This window comes from Abramis brama, assembly GCF_963993115.1.
Source record: "Abramis brama genome assembly, contig: SCAFFOLD_43, whole genome shotgun sequence".
Classification (NCBI taxonomy): domain Eukaryota; kingdom Metazoa; phylum Chordata; class Actinopteri; order Cypriniformes; family Leuciscidae; genus Abramis; species Abramis brama.
The window spans coordinates 35912-48971 of NW_028156027.1; the positions used below are offsets into that span (position 1 = coordinate 35912).

Consider the following 13060-nt stretch of genomic DNA (forward strand, 5'->3'; position numbering starts at 1 on the left):
TTAAAAAAACAAATTCCAAATCGATGTATTTTAATCTAACCATGTCATGTCAACAAATGGAAAAGATGGATGGCTGTTTATTATCATGTTCATTATTGTGCCTTTCGCCCTGATAGCAGGGGTGCCTTTTACCCCAAATACCATATTTTTAGATATTCTTCCTTTATCAAAAAAATGTTGCTTTATTACCTTGAACAAAAGTGAAAATCATTAAAGACCATGAATCATGAAGAAAAATTTAAAAACATTAAATATTAACTCAAAGGCCAAATTCCCATGTGCATCATCAAAAGTGGTTGTTAAGAAAAGTGCTAAGCTACTTTTTTTGTGCATGACGTGTGGGGCTCTGTATTTATTTTTGTTATTTTATTAAAGATAGTTTAATAGATACATTGTCTGTACTTCAGTGGGCATTTTTGCATATTATTGAAAATCAAAAGTTAATTAGAATTGTAGTTATTCAACATAAATAATTTAGAAAAACAGTCTAGGAAAGAATCACTAGACGTAAAAGGTGTATTTCAGTTATCACTTTTTTTGTGTGTTTCAGGTTGGTACAGACAGTCTGTATTTAACAGACTCTGCAAATGTCGCTTTTTTACCTATGGAAAATGGAGATTTTTGCAGCTTGGACCTAACTGAGAGAGGGCATTATGAGGTTCATGGCGGTGAACTTCAAGGGCAAGTAACAGCTTTGAGTCAGCGTAGTTTCTCATTTTCTCAAAGGCCTTCAAGTTCACCAGTGGCAAACTTCACACAGCCACCTAGAGCTAGTACTCCAAGATCGTTTCAAAGGTAACCCCTTAAAATCCAACTCCTTTATAATGTCAATATGTGAAGTCATAAAAATATATTCATTTTAAGCTTATTATTCCATATTCCTACTCAAACTATTAATTCTTCTGGATTTAAGTTGCACTTGTTGTACAATACAGAAATGTGTTTCTTTTATAGATCCATACACATCTCTGAAATACAAGATGGACGCTTGGTCTCTAGTCGAGTAGTGGTGGTGCGTTTTACAGAATCTGAGGCAAATGTGCCCAGCTTTCTGGAGAAAGTGAAGTTGGCTCTGGGCAATGATGAATCTTACGTCCTTACCAACACCCAAGGAAATGAAATATTGCACTCAGAGGGCACAACTGGTAAATAAAATCCTATGTTTGTTAATATGGAGTTTTGCACAAAGAATATTTTTCCTTATTTTCAAAAAACAAATAAATGAATTGAAGATAAAATCTGAAACTTGAAGAAATAATAAAGGGACAATATTTACACTTATGTGTCTCAAAATGTACTAGTCAATGAGAACCCATCTTTGTTATCCTTTCTATCATGAGACAAAAACACTGAGGGAAAAAGGAAAAAGAATGATTTAAAACTTTATCAGCTCATTTGTAATTCTGAGAAACAAATGCAGACAGATATTTTCAGTAGCAAATGCCATGTTTATAAAGATCAAGTTTTTAGCCTTTGATTTTTGTTCTTTTCTTTTTTTTCAGATTCAGTTTCAGACTTTTTTATTTTATTTTATTTTTCTGTCTGGAAAGGCCACAATAGGTATTATTGGCAAAGACTTGTTGCTGTACTGTTTACTGGGTATCTGCCTGTGTTGTTGTTTTAGGATCATCTTATTGGAGGCCAAACTCCAGAAAAGTCCATGCGGTGGAAAGGGCTGCGTTTAGACAGTGGCAGCACAGTAGGAGTCTGAGGTATTGCAGTGTAATATAATACATTTCTTGCAAATCACAAATTACCCTTTTTTCTAAAAAAAAACTATTTAAGGAGGGATAAGTGAAAATTATTTATGTGTTAACCTTTTTTTAATAGTCGCAGAGATGCTGAAAAATCTGTCCTTGAGAACCTTAAATCGCAAATCGAGGAGCTGTTGGAGGCCTCTCATGGTTTGGAACATGTATCCAGACAGATTCAGGAGATTGTTTCCATTACACAGGGAGCAGCACAAAGGGCAAACCTAGCAACAATTTTAAAGGAGACATTCATGTGTTTAATCTGCAGAGGTACACACACACACAAAACTGCATCTTGAAATGTCCTTACCAAAACACAGTAAACTAGAAGGAACAAATATGGTGCTAAAACAGTAGCATGGATATCGCTCGGCTGAAATCATGTTCAGTCTATTCACTGATATCAGTTGCAAGTGTGTGGCCCCTATAGGCTGGGTTTTTGCAGTAACTGCCAAAGGTCGTATCATTTTTAGCCATGATATCAGCTATAATTGAAGTGATTTGACTTACTGTTTTCCAAAACATAATCATGTTTATTTGGCACCAGCTGCAGTTAATGTTGACTTTTTATATTTTCTTTATCAAGCTGTCATTGAAGAACCTGTGTTCACCTCGTGCTGCAGAAGTGTGGTGGGGTGCAAGGTCTGCATTGACCAATGGATGGAGAACTCAAGGCAGTGTCCTAAATGCAGATCTGAGGATGTTGTCATCACAGAAGTTGCAGGCCTATCCAATGTGCTTGAAGTCACTAAGGGTTTTGTGTAAAACAGTTTTCTTTTTTTTTCTCCATGCACTTCCTGCATGAATATTTGTTCAGTTAGTAAGGTTCAAGCAGGGTATGTGACAAAGACATCTTCAAAAGTTTAAAAACATTGCAGTTTTGTTTGCATGTGTTGTGAGAACAGAATAAAGTTTTTGCAGATTCCATTTTCCATTGTATTGACTGACAAATCTGCATGCAGACACCCAACTTTGCACATTAATTTATAGATTTAACACCCAGTCCTGACCCTGGAGCATCATGTTCTGCAGAGTTCAGCTCCAACCAGTTCCAACACACTTTCCTGAACATTTCTAGATATTCTGAAGACCTTGCTTAGCTGGTTCAGGTGTGTTTAACTAGCCTAGCAAAACTTTGCAGGACATTTGCCCTGACATTAGCTCGTTACATTAATTGAATGTGATTTATCAACAGCTAGTACATCTTAAAATATAGAGCTTATGACAAATAATAGTTCCAGATGGACAAACAATAAATGCAAAAACCAGTGTGAATAACAATATCTTAAAAGAAACTAGAGAGTGGCAAACTTTGAAGTAGGGTTCAAGTTTTAATTAGTTGTAGCCTACAGCTTGAAGTATAAACCTTATTCTCATACACAGATATGGCCTGTTTATGAGTAAAATATATGCTTTTATTTGTCATTTAAACTGATGCAAACAGTGAAAGAGAGTAGAAAAGACTTACTATCCTGTCGCCCCCTCTAGTGGACAACATTAAGTATTACGGCCTTCTTTGCTCAGATAACGCAAGTCAAAGGGATTTTTTTTTTCTTTTTTTTTTCGGAAGGAAAGTCTGACCAGTCCGAAAAGATATAAGCAAGTCAGACCAGTCTGAAGGTCTGAGCTGAGTTTGGTGGAGCATTAAAATTCTAGGCGGCGTCAATTTCTAATAACAATAATAATGTTTAAATATGGCTTTCTCAAGCCAACATAATACAGAAAACTCAGAGAAACATCGACCAATTCAGAATGTAATAAAATTGTATTTGTTTTATAATCAAACTAATAACATTTTATAGGTATGCCGTCTTCAACCGGCATGGTTTTAATTAATCCCAAACCCTGCTAATTTTGTCAGTAGCCTATTACGTTCACTGATTCTTGCTTCTCTCTTTTCTGTCTCTTTCTTTTCATGTGAACTGAGTAGGCTACACATGCTTACATTCATAAATATAATATTATTTCTATTCAATTTTTTGCCTTTTGATGCAATTAAAAGACGAGAGTGGTAAATGTTACGGACATATTATGATGGTAGCCTACAGTTCAGCCTATTATTGAATTGTATTTCCTCTTCCCTTTTATCCAAAGAGACGGAACTATTTGCACTGTATTTATCAATGGGAAATACATCATGCTAAAATAATCTGTCATATAGGCCTACTGTCTGTGGCTCACATTTTTGGGGTCGCTTGCAAGTTGCAGCAGCACGAATTACGTGATTCGTAATTTATTTATTTAAATAATTTAAATAAATATAATTTACGTAATTTATTTATTTATCTCTCATTAAAGAGATAAATAACTCCTTCCCATGTTTATTAAAGAAATAACGAATGTTATTGCATTGCATTGCACAAACGATCTAACGTTGTGCATTGAAGAATAACATGGTCTATGCAATTTCTTCATTGCATTGCATTGCACAAACGATCTAACGTTGTGCATTGAAGAATAACTTATAGGCTATGCAGTTCTTGCATTGCATTGCATTGCACATCAGAACATAACTCTTTCCCATGTTCATTGAAGAGATAACATATGTGTTACTTCATTGCATTGCACAAACGATCTAAAGTTGTGCATTGAAGAATAACTATTCACTTCTTGCATTGCACACCAGAACTAACTGTAACCCATGTTAAAATATGAAATAAGAATAAATAGTTTAAAAGCTGCATAAATAAGTTTGAAAGTTAAGTGATTCATTTAATGTAAGTTAATTCATCAGAGTTAAAAATGTTAAAAATGTTAATACAACAATTTACTGTTTAAGATTAAAAGTATGCTGACAGAAAATTCATGTCACTGCCTCTTTAAGGGACTAGTGACGTTAGACGCAGTACTTCAGTGACGCTGCAGCGCGGAGGCCTGAAGGAGAGAGCAGAGGATAGATCGGAGAGAACGAACTGTGTTTAATTAGCAAAGAAAAGAGTGAAAAAGTTGATTTTGCAGTTGAAAAACATAACTTACCTGGTTGGGAACTGACGGGGATTTTATGAGAACTAAGCCACCCCGGTTTTGGTGAGTTTTGAGTTGTTATCTTGCATTTTGCCATGTTGTATTTTTTTTCTTTTTCTGGCGGAGAGCTAACATTAAAAACGTAGCTGTTTACAATGAAATGCTTCGCCATAAACTGTTTACCAGTTAATATTTTGGGTTTATGAAAACTGTGAATGTTATAAAAGTGAATGTATGCTTTGTAAATGAAAGATGTGTGCGGTAGTTGTGTGGAAACGGAGCCGTGAGTTAAAAGAGACCGCTCCGCCGCCATTTTAGAGGTGAAAAAGCACTGTAACAGTAACGTTACAACTCAGAGACTGTGAAACATTTATTTGTGTAATTTGAGGATTTAAAAATTGATTTATTGTGCTTATGACCTGTTACACAGGTCAGGTTTTTTTGCTTGGTTTGAGGCTCGGTCGGAGCGAGGATTGGCCTGCAGTGTGTGAGTGTGCACATGCACAGACGAGATTCAAGATGGCGAGCCAGACCCAGACTTTCAACTCATCTTCCCCATCGCATCAGTGAGGAAATCTGCTGTGTATGGTGACTCGCTGCCAGAGTGGTAGGAGTATCAGAAATTGTTTGTTTTTTTAACTGAACTGGAAACCGATTGAACTATTATTTTTGGACTGAATCGAACTGAAACTCTTCATCGAACTGAACAATTGAACTCACATTTGGACTTGAACTTGAGTTTAAGGTTTCACACTTTTATTTTCATATTTGAGTTCATATGTTTGAATGTTACTGGAAATGCTTGTGGTCCACTTTGATTTGGTTGTGTAAATTGAAGGTATTTTCTTGCCTGTAAAAGAAAGGAAAAAGAGTTAACTCAGGAAGAAAAATAGGAATTCTAAAATAGAAAAAGACCGGTCTAACTTAGATTAGTCTGACTAAAATAACTTAGGTGAACTAAAGAACAAAAAGAGAGTGAAATACCTTTTCATTTATTATACTTTCCTTAATATTAAGAACCTGCAGGGTATTTTTTTGTTTTGTTTTGTATTCTGTTTATTCTATGTGTGTCTTGCATTCAGTAAATTGCCGGCCTTTTGTACTTAAAGCAACGGTCTCTGGTGTAATTATTTTTGCTCCCCACTCCTTAGAACCTAGAACTGGTCCAGTGGCGCAGTAAGTGGTGTGATACCAGTGCTACAACTTGGCGAGCCAGCCAGGAGTGGCTTAAAGCATCTAAAACTAGAAACCAGAGACCGTATAGTATTGTTATCAGTGATTCACTATGGATGTTATTCAAGCGAGTAGTGTGAAAATCCCTAACTCAGTCATAGTTAGTGGTATAGCCGGTACAGAAACTGATGAAGAACTATATGATTTCCTGAAACAATATGGTTCCATTCAAAGGGTAATCCCAGTAGATTTCGCTGAGCCAGTGTCAGACAAACAGGTCGTAGTAGAGTATGTGTACGGTGCAGCTATGCAGTCTCTCTTACCTTCATTGCCACACAGACTCAACAGTAAGACTCAGACTGATGTCACTTATCACATTAGAGCCTTAGCCAGTGTCTACACACCTGTAGCTAGCAAAACAGCTACACAGACTTACCTTTCAGAGTTAAAGGACATTGCAAAACTGACTGGCAAAGACTTTGCAGCTGTCCTCAGAGAAGAGCTCTCCGTCATCAGTGAGAGTGTCGATCTAGATCAATCAGAAACCCAAGATGAAGATATGGAACAGAACTCACCTGATGCCCCAGGGCAATATGGCCCTGAAAATGCTGCACAGGTAAGCCCCCTGCCCAGTACGGCCCCGGGGCAGCATGTTCAACATCATTGGTCTCCACCACCATCTAAAGAAAAGACACAGCCTGCTCTGAAACTTTCTGACGTCAACCCACCTGACATACAAAAAGTAATAGTCGAGCACATAGTGAGAAATGAAGATTCTGCTCTGCAGGTGCACACTTCTTTGAGACTCAGACCCTTCTCTGGGCGCTTCCCCCGATCTAACAATGAAGTGGATTATGAGACATGGCGTTCCAATGTGGAACTTCTCCTTAAAGACACAACACAGTCTGATCTTTACAAGTCACGAAAGCTTCTTGAAAGTCTCTTATCACCTGCCATCGATATTGTGAAGCACCTGACACCTGAATCTCCCCTTAATGCGTACTTGGAGATCTTGGACTCCGCTTTCGGCACTGTCGAGGATGGAGATGACCTCTTCGCAAAGTATCTTAACACAATGCAAGATAACGGTGAGAAACCCTCAACTTATCTACAACGGCTGCAGGTGATGCTGAACACCACCCTCAGGAGGGGAGGTGTAACCGCAAATGACCTTGACCGGCATCTTCTCAGACAGTTTGTCAGAGGCTGCTGGGACAACATCTTAATAGCTGAACTCCAGCTAGAGCAAAAGAAACAGAACCCACCTACCTTTGCTGAACTTCTCCTGTTACTCCGCATAGCAGAAGATAAGCGTACTTCCAAAGCATCTCGCATGAAACAGCACCTCAATATTGCGAAGCCAAGAGTGTCTTCTTATTATCAAGGTATTTATGTGCAGAGTGAAGAAGACTGCAACCCATCTCAGCCAGCTCTTGATCACAGGTCCGAAATCCAAGACCTAAAGAAACAAATAGCTAATTTACAGTCCCAGCTCACACGTATCACACAGAAAGACAGTAGAAAGGCTAAATCAGCTGCCAGACCAGTAGCTCCCCAAACAGCTATCACTCCAACATCTCAAAGGCCGCACCACAGCCGAGATGTAAACAACAACACAAGCAATAGACCAAGGCCCTGGTATTGCTTTAGATGTGGAGAGGACGGACACATTAAGCCTCAGTGTGAAAGTGAGCCGAACCCATCTCTTGTAGCTGAGAAGAGGAAGCAGCTAAGGGAAAAGCAGTTAACATGGGACATTGAAAATGGTGCTTCAAAGCCTGATCATTTAAACTAGACCCAGTTCCGGTTGTGGGACAAACGGGGACTGGAACACAGACAAAGTGTCCCAAAAAGAAGCTGCACAGAGCCTGTGTGTACTCTCACACACAAAAACAGACAGTGGCCCTACCAAAAGGACTGACTGGAGCCAAGTGCACTGCACAAGTGACCATAGGTAACAAAGACTGCAGATGCTTGTTGGATTCAGGCTCTCAAGTAACAACGATTCCCAACTCTTTCTATTTAGAGAACCTGTCTCACTTACCTATGAATTCCTTGAATGACCTGCTTGAAGTGGAAGGAGCCAACGGCCAAAGCGTCCCTTACCTTGGCTATGTTGAGGCCACCATCAGATTCCCAAAGAGCTTGCTTGGAGCGGACATTGAGGTGCCCACACTGGTTTTGGTTGTACCTGACATGCGCTCCACCTTGTCATCAGTGCTTATAGGCACAAATACTTTGGATGTTCTCTATGAAAAGTATGCAGATATCGCACCTCAGAATTATGAGTCTCTTCCTTACGGCTACAAAGTTGTCTTAAAGACCCTTGAAATCAGGAAAAGACAGTCTGTTGATTCCAGTCTAGGAGAGGTGAGGCTTCATAGTAGAGACTTTGAGACTATTGCAGCTGGGCAGACCAAAGTCCTTGAAGGATCAGTGAGCCGCAGGACAACTGACGTTGGAAAGTGGGTGATGGTAGAGTCACCAAAGTCATCCTCCCTGCCAGGTGGCATCCTGGTGACAGATAGCTTGGTAAGCCTACCACCGAAACTACCACGCTGCATACCAGTCATGCTCAAGAATGAGTCACATCATGACATCACCCTACCTCCAAAGGCTGTAATAGCAGAGATACACGCTGTCAAGAGTGTTCAATCAAGACCCCTGACTCAGACCTTCCCACAAAACCTGACCAAAAATTAAATCTCAACCTTGACTTCACTGACTCTCCTGTACCCAATGAGTGGAAAGAGAGGATAACTGAGAAATTAAGTTCCATGCCGGAGGTGTTTGCACTGCACGAGCTTGACTTTGGTCGCACTGACAAAATAAAACACCACATAACCCTCAGTGACGAGACAACATTCAAACATAGACCAAGACCTATACACCCCCAAGATATAGAGGCTGTGCGTAACCATCTCCAGCAACTCCTTGATGCAGAAGTCATCCGTGAATCGGAGTCGCCTTTCTCCTCGCCGATTGTCGTCGTCAGGAAAAAGAATGGCGATGTCAGACTCTGCATAGACTACATAAAATTGAACACCCAAACAGTAAAAGATTCATATGCCTTACCTAATCTTGAGGAGTCATTCTCGGCGTTGACCGGGTCCAAGTGGTTCTCAGTGCTCGATCTCAAATCAGGCTTCTATCAAATGGAGATGGAGGAAGCAGACAAACACAAAACCGCATTCGTCTGCCCACTAGGATTCTTCGAGTTCAACAGGATGCCTCAGGGGATAACTAATGCCCCTAGCACGTTCCAGAGGCTTATGGAGCGCTGTATGGGAGAGTTGAACTTGAAGCAAGCCCTAGTTTTTCTTGATGACCTCATCATCTTCTCCTCGACACTGGAGGAACACGAGGAAAGGTTGATGCGTGTGCTCAACCAATTGAAAGAGTTTGGCTTGAAACTGTCGCCAGGGAAGTGCAAGTTCTTCCAAACTTCTGTAAAGTACCTCGGCCACATCGTGTCTGACTACTCAAAGATTGTGAAGCCACTCAACGAGCTCACTGCTGGCTATCCGCCGCTGAGAAAGCGCAATAAACCCCCAGAGAACCCTGAGAAATATTACAACCCAAAGGACCTCTTTGGAGACAGATGGACGCCTGCTTGCCAGGCAGTATTCGACACCATAATCGAAAAACTGACAACAGCACCCATCCTCGGGTTTGCTGACCCAAAGCTCCCCTACATTTTACACACAGATGCGAGCACCTCAGGACTCGGTGCTGCCCTTTACCAGGAGCAACAGGGACGGAAACGAGTGGTTGCCTATGCAAGTCGAGGCCTGTCGAAATGTGAGTCCAGGTATCCTGCGCACAAATTAGAATTCCTTGCCCTTAAATGGGCAGTGACAGAGAAATTCCAGGACTACCTATACGGGAATACGTTCCTTGCTGTCACCGATAGCAATCCATTAACATATATTCTTACCTCTGCTAAGCTCAACGCCACAAGCTACAGATGGTTAGCCGCTCTGTCGACATTTGATTTCCAGCTACAATACAGAGCCGGTAAGCAAAATCAAGACGCGGACGGGCTGTCCAGGCGTCCCCACGGCAGATTACCTGATGACACATCATCACAAAAAGAGTTGGAGAGGATACAACAATTCACAAAAAGACACTTGTCAGAGGCTGATTATGCACACCTGGATGAAAACACTATCAAAGCCATCTGTGAGAAGCACTTGGTTCGCCAAGTGATCAACAATCACTCTGGGGAAACATCACCCGGCACCACCTTGGTTGTGTCACTTGCCCATCATCCAAAAGCTCTCCCACAAAGCTTTGAAGAAGAGGATCAGCTTGGTGGCTGTAACAACAATGACTTTATGTTAGGGAATTAATTAGCTCAAATCAGCGGTAATATTCATCAATGTGAATATGCATATGTTGCTTACACAAATTAAATTATTCAAAATAGGGAATAGGTTAAAACCTCGACTTATATCAGTGATTACACAATTACTCGTAATAATCACTGGTATAGACGGGTAGACTATGTTCAATTTGGGGAAATTTGAGGTAGAAGTTGAAAAATGTTCATTTATTATGCATACTTTCGTCCAGCGAACAGGATGTATAATGTTTGAACAGAAATCTAGCGTCTTTAACACCGATAAATAACCCTTTTCTTGTGGCCACAAAAGAATGATTATTTTCGTGTTTAGACAATTTTAGATATCTCAATAGTAAAATCAAGGTAGAGCTTATGAGGTAAAAATCTGCACTCTCAGGGATTCAGAATTGAACAAACCAGGCAAACTTAATTCAAATGATTTAACAAAGTTTATTTAAACAAGCTAACGGTTACATATACTACTTTAAATCACGTAGGAGTAAATATGCATAAACAAAACAACAATATAACGATCGTAACACGAAATATAATAAAATAAAAGGTTAAGAGAAGAGAAAAGAGAGAGAGAGAGAATCAGTGAGAGAATAATAACAGTGAGAATAAGAATGATTTTAGGTGTGTGGGTGTCCGTGGACAGGTGGTAGTGTGTTTTTCTCAGGACGCGTGTGTGTAGTGCCACGCGTCTAGTAGCACGTGGTAGGGTGTTTGGGTCGAAACACGTGGGTGAGTGTATGTGTGGAAGAGAGTGTAAGTGTGAGTTTAGAGAAACAGAAACAGTTTAGTCATTAACAACGAAACCCCCAACAGCTCTAGTAATTCTTAGGCAACCTTAACCCTCTGGGCTTCTTCGCCCGAGAAACGGGCGAAAACTTGAACGTTTCGAATTGTTTAATTTTTTTGCTTCATCGGATGGGGGTGAAACTTGGTGACTTTTGTTGTATTACCTATATGAACATAAAAAAAAATCAAGGAGATGATTCTGATATGTTAAAGGGTCGTAAAAAAAAAAGTCACACTTAGCTTCCTCCCGCCCGAAAACGGGCGACATAGGAAATGAATGGGAAATACGAAAAAATAGGAAAACTCAGAGAAACTTTTGGTGGTACAAGCTACAGATCAGCCACTGTGCTGAAAAAAAGTGTACAGCAATGAAGGGGTGACACTCTAAAACATCAAGAGTGCAAATAAGACACCCTCCCCCCCACACACACACACCCACACACACAAACACACACACACACACACAGAGAGAAATGAACTGGTAAGACTGAAACAGCAAATTTTGCCCCAAACTATATAAAAATTATATAATCATAATAACTCCAAAACTATAGCAAGGAGAGTCAAAAGGTAGGTATCGTTTGAAAGAACTCTTTTTAAATTTTTTGAAAATATAAATTATATTACATTTGGACATTGTCCTGCCAAGAAACGGCGGATAAAAGACAATATATATATATATATAATTTTTATTATGATTTTGCATATCTTTCTTATTTGTCATGGAATAACTCAGGAAGGAAATAAGGTAGGAGGAAAATTCTTTTTTAGTGAAGTCCCCCTACATGTTAGATGCATCTGGATAAAAAAATTAGAATTTCTGGATAAAGGAATCAAAAGTTACAGCATTTGGAAAAGAGACAGCCTTTTTGTACAGTCTTTGACACCCCCTCATGGGCAATTTTTTCTCCATGAAGAATATCTTGTCATAAAAGCAATAGATTATGTTAATTTTGGGCTCATTTTAATTGTAATAATATGCTGTAAAAAATGAAGTGTCAATTATCTGAGAATGTTTCATGAGCTGTATGATGTTTTTGACACATTGCAGTACATTATTTTATAGATTATGAAAAAAAAGAAATTCTATTTATCAGCAAATAACTCAGCAATACTTGAGAGTTTTTCAAAGTGGATACATTCACTGTAAAGTTCAGACTCTAAGCTTTCAAATGACATCAACTTTGTGTTAATCAAGGCAAGATTTCTTAAAAATATGGTAAAGAATATTTTCGCAGCTAGGTGGCGCCTGCTTGCGGTACACTCGGTTTTAGAGGGATTACTCTGCACTCGTTAGGAGTTACTAAATGTAACAGCCCGTCCGCGTCTTGATTTTGCTTACCGGCTCTGTATTGTAGCTGGAAATCAAATGTCGACAGAGCGGCTAACCATCTGTAGCTTGTGGCGTCGAGCTTAGCAGAGGTAAGAATATATGTTAATGGATTGCTATCGGTGACAGCAAGGAACGTATTCCCGTATAGGTAGTCCTGGAATTTCTCTGTCACTGCCCATTTAAGGGCAAGGAATTAGATGCATTAAAAAGCTGAGATCCTAAGCTTTAAAATGATATATAATTTATGTTGTTCCATTCAGTGGTTGCTTAGTAATAATTTTTTTTCTTTCCGAATGGGAATAAATCAAATAAATAAATAAAAAAGCTATAGGCCGCCTATAGGCGGTTATAGGACATGACACAAATTAATACATTTTGAAGCCACTAGATGGCGCTCTTCTCACTTGAAAAAAAATTTTTTTTAGGCCTGCACTCTATTTTGATGTGAAATGTTGCATTTATTGAAAAATAAAATAAAATAAATAAAATAAAAATATATATATTAATTCTAATGGAAAAAATAGCTCATAAAAATTATATAATTAATGCAAAGTATCATAAAAAATTCTAAAAATTCTAAATAATAATCAGAAAACATTATAGAACAAAAATATATTTGATTGGTTATCCTGGGAAAAAGTTAAGTAAAATTTTAAGGCTTCGCCCGTTTTCGGGCGGGAGGAAGCTAAGTGT

General features: G+C 39.0%; 1 protein-coding gene across 1 annotated transcript; it reads left to right on the forward strand.

Annotated features, from left to right (window-relative positions):
* The first annotated feature begins 253 nt into the window (after positions 1–253).
* On the forward strand, positions 254–2677 carry LOC311077149 (uncharacterized protein). The gene is made up of 5 exons (XM_084138959.1): positions 254–795; positions 955–1145; positions 1625–1712; positions 1831–2021; positions 2338–2677. Exons 1-5 carry the CDS (start codon positions 605–607, stop codon positions 2514–2516), a joined length of 840 nt encoding a protein of 279 aa, XP_083995085.1. The 5' UTR covers positions 254–604; the 3' UTR covers positions 2517–2677.
* The last annotated feature ends 10383 nt before the right edge of the window (positions 2678–13060 follow it).

What these genes read in the sequence shown, in the direction of transcription:
- LOC311077149 (XM_084138959.1), top strand. Translation starts at nt 605, where the DNA reads ATGGAAAATGGAGATTTTTGCAGCTTGGACCTAACTGAGAGAGGGCAT. An exon ending in ACTCCAAGATCGTTTCAAAG is followed by an intron (nt 796 to 954) that starts GTAACCCCTTAA and finishes TTTCTTTTATAG; the next exon opens with ATCCATACACATCTCTGAAA. An exon ending in GCACTCAGAGGGCACAACTG is followed by an intron (nt 1,146 to 1,624) that starts GTAAATAAAATC and finishes TTGTTGTTTTAG; the next exon opens with GATCATCTTATTGGAGGCCA.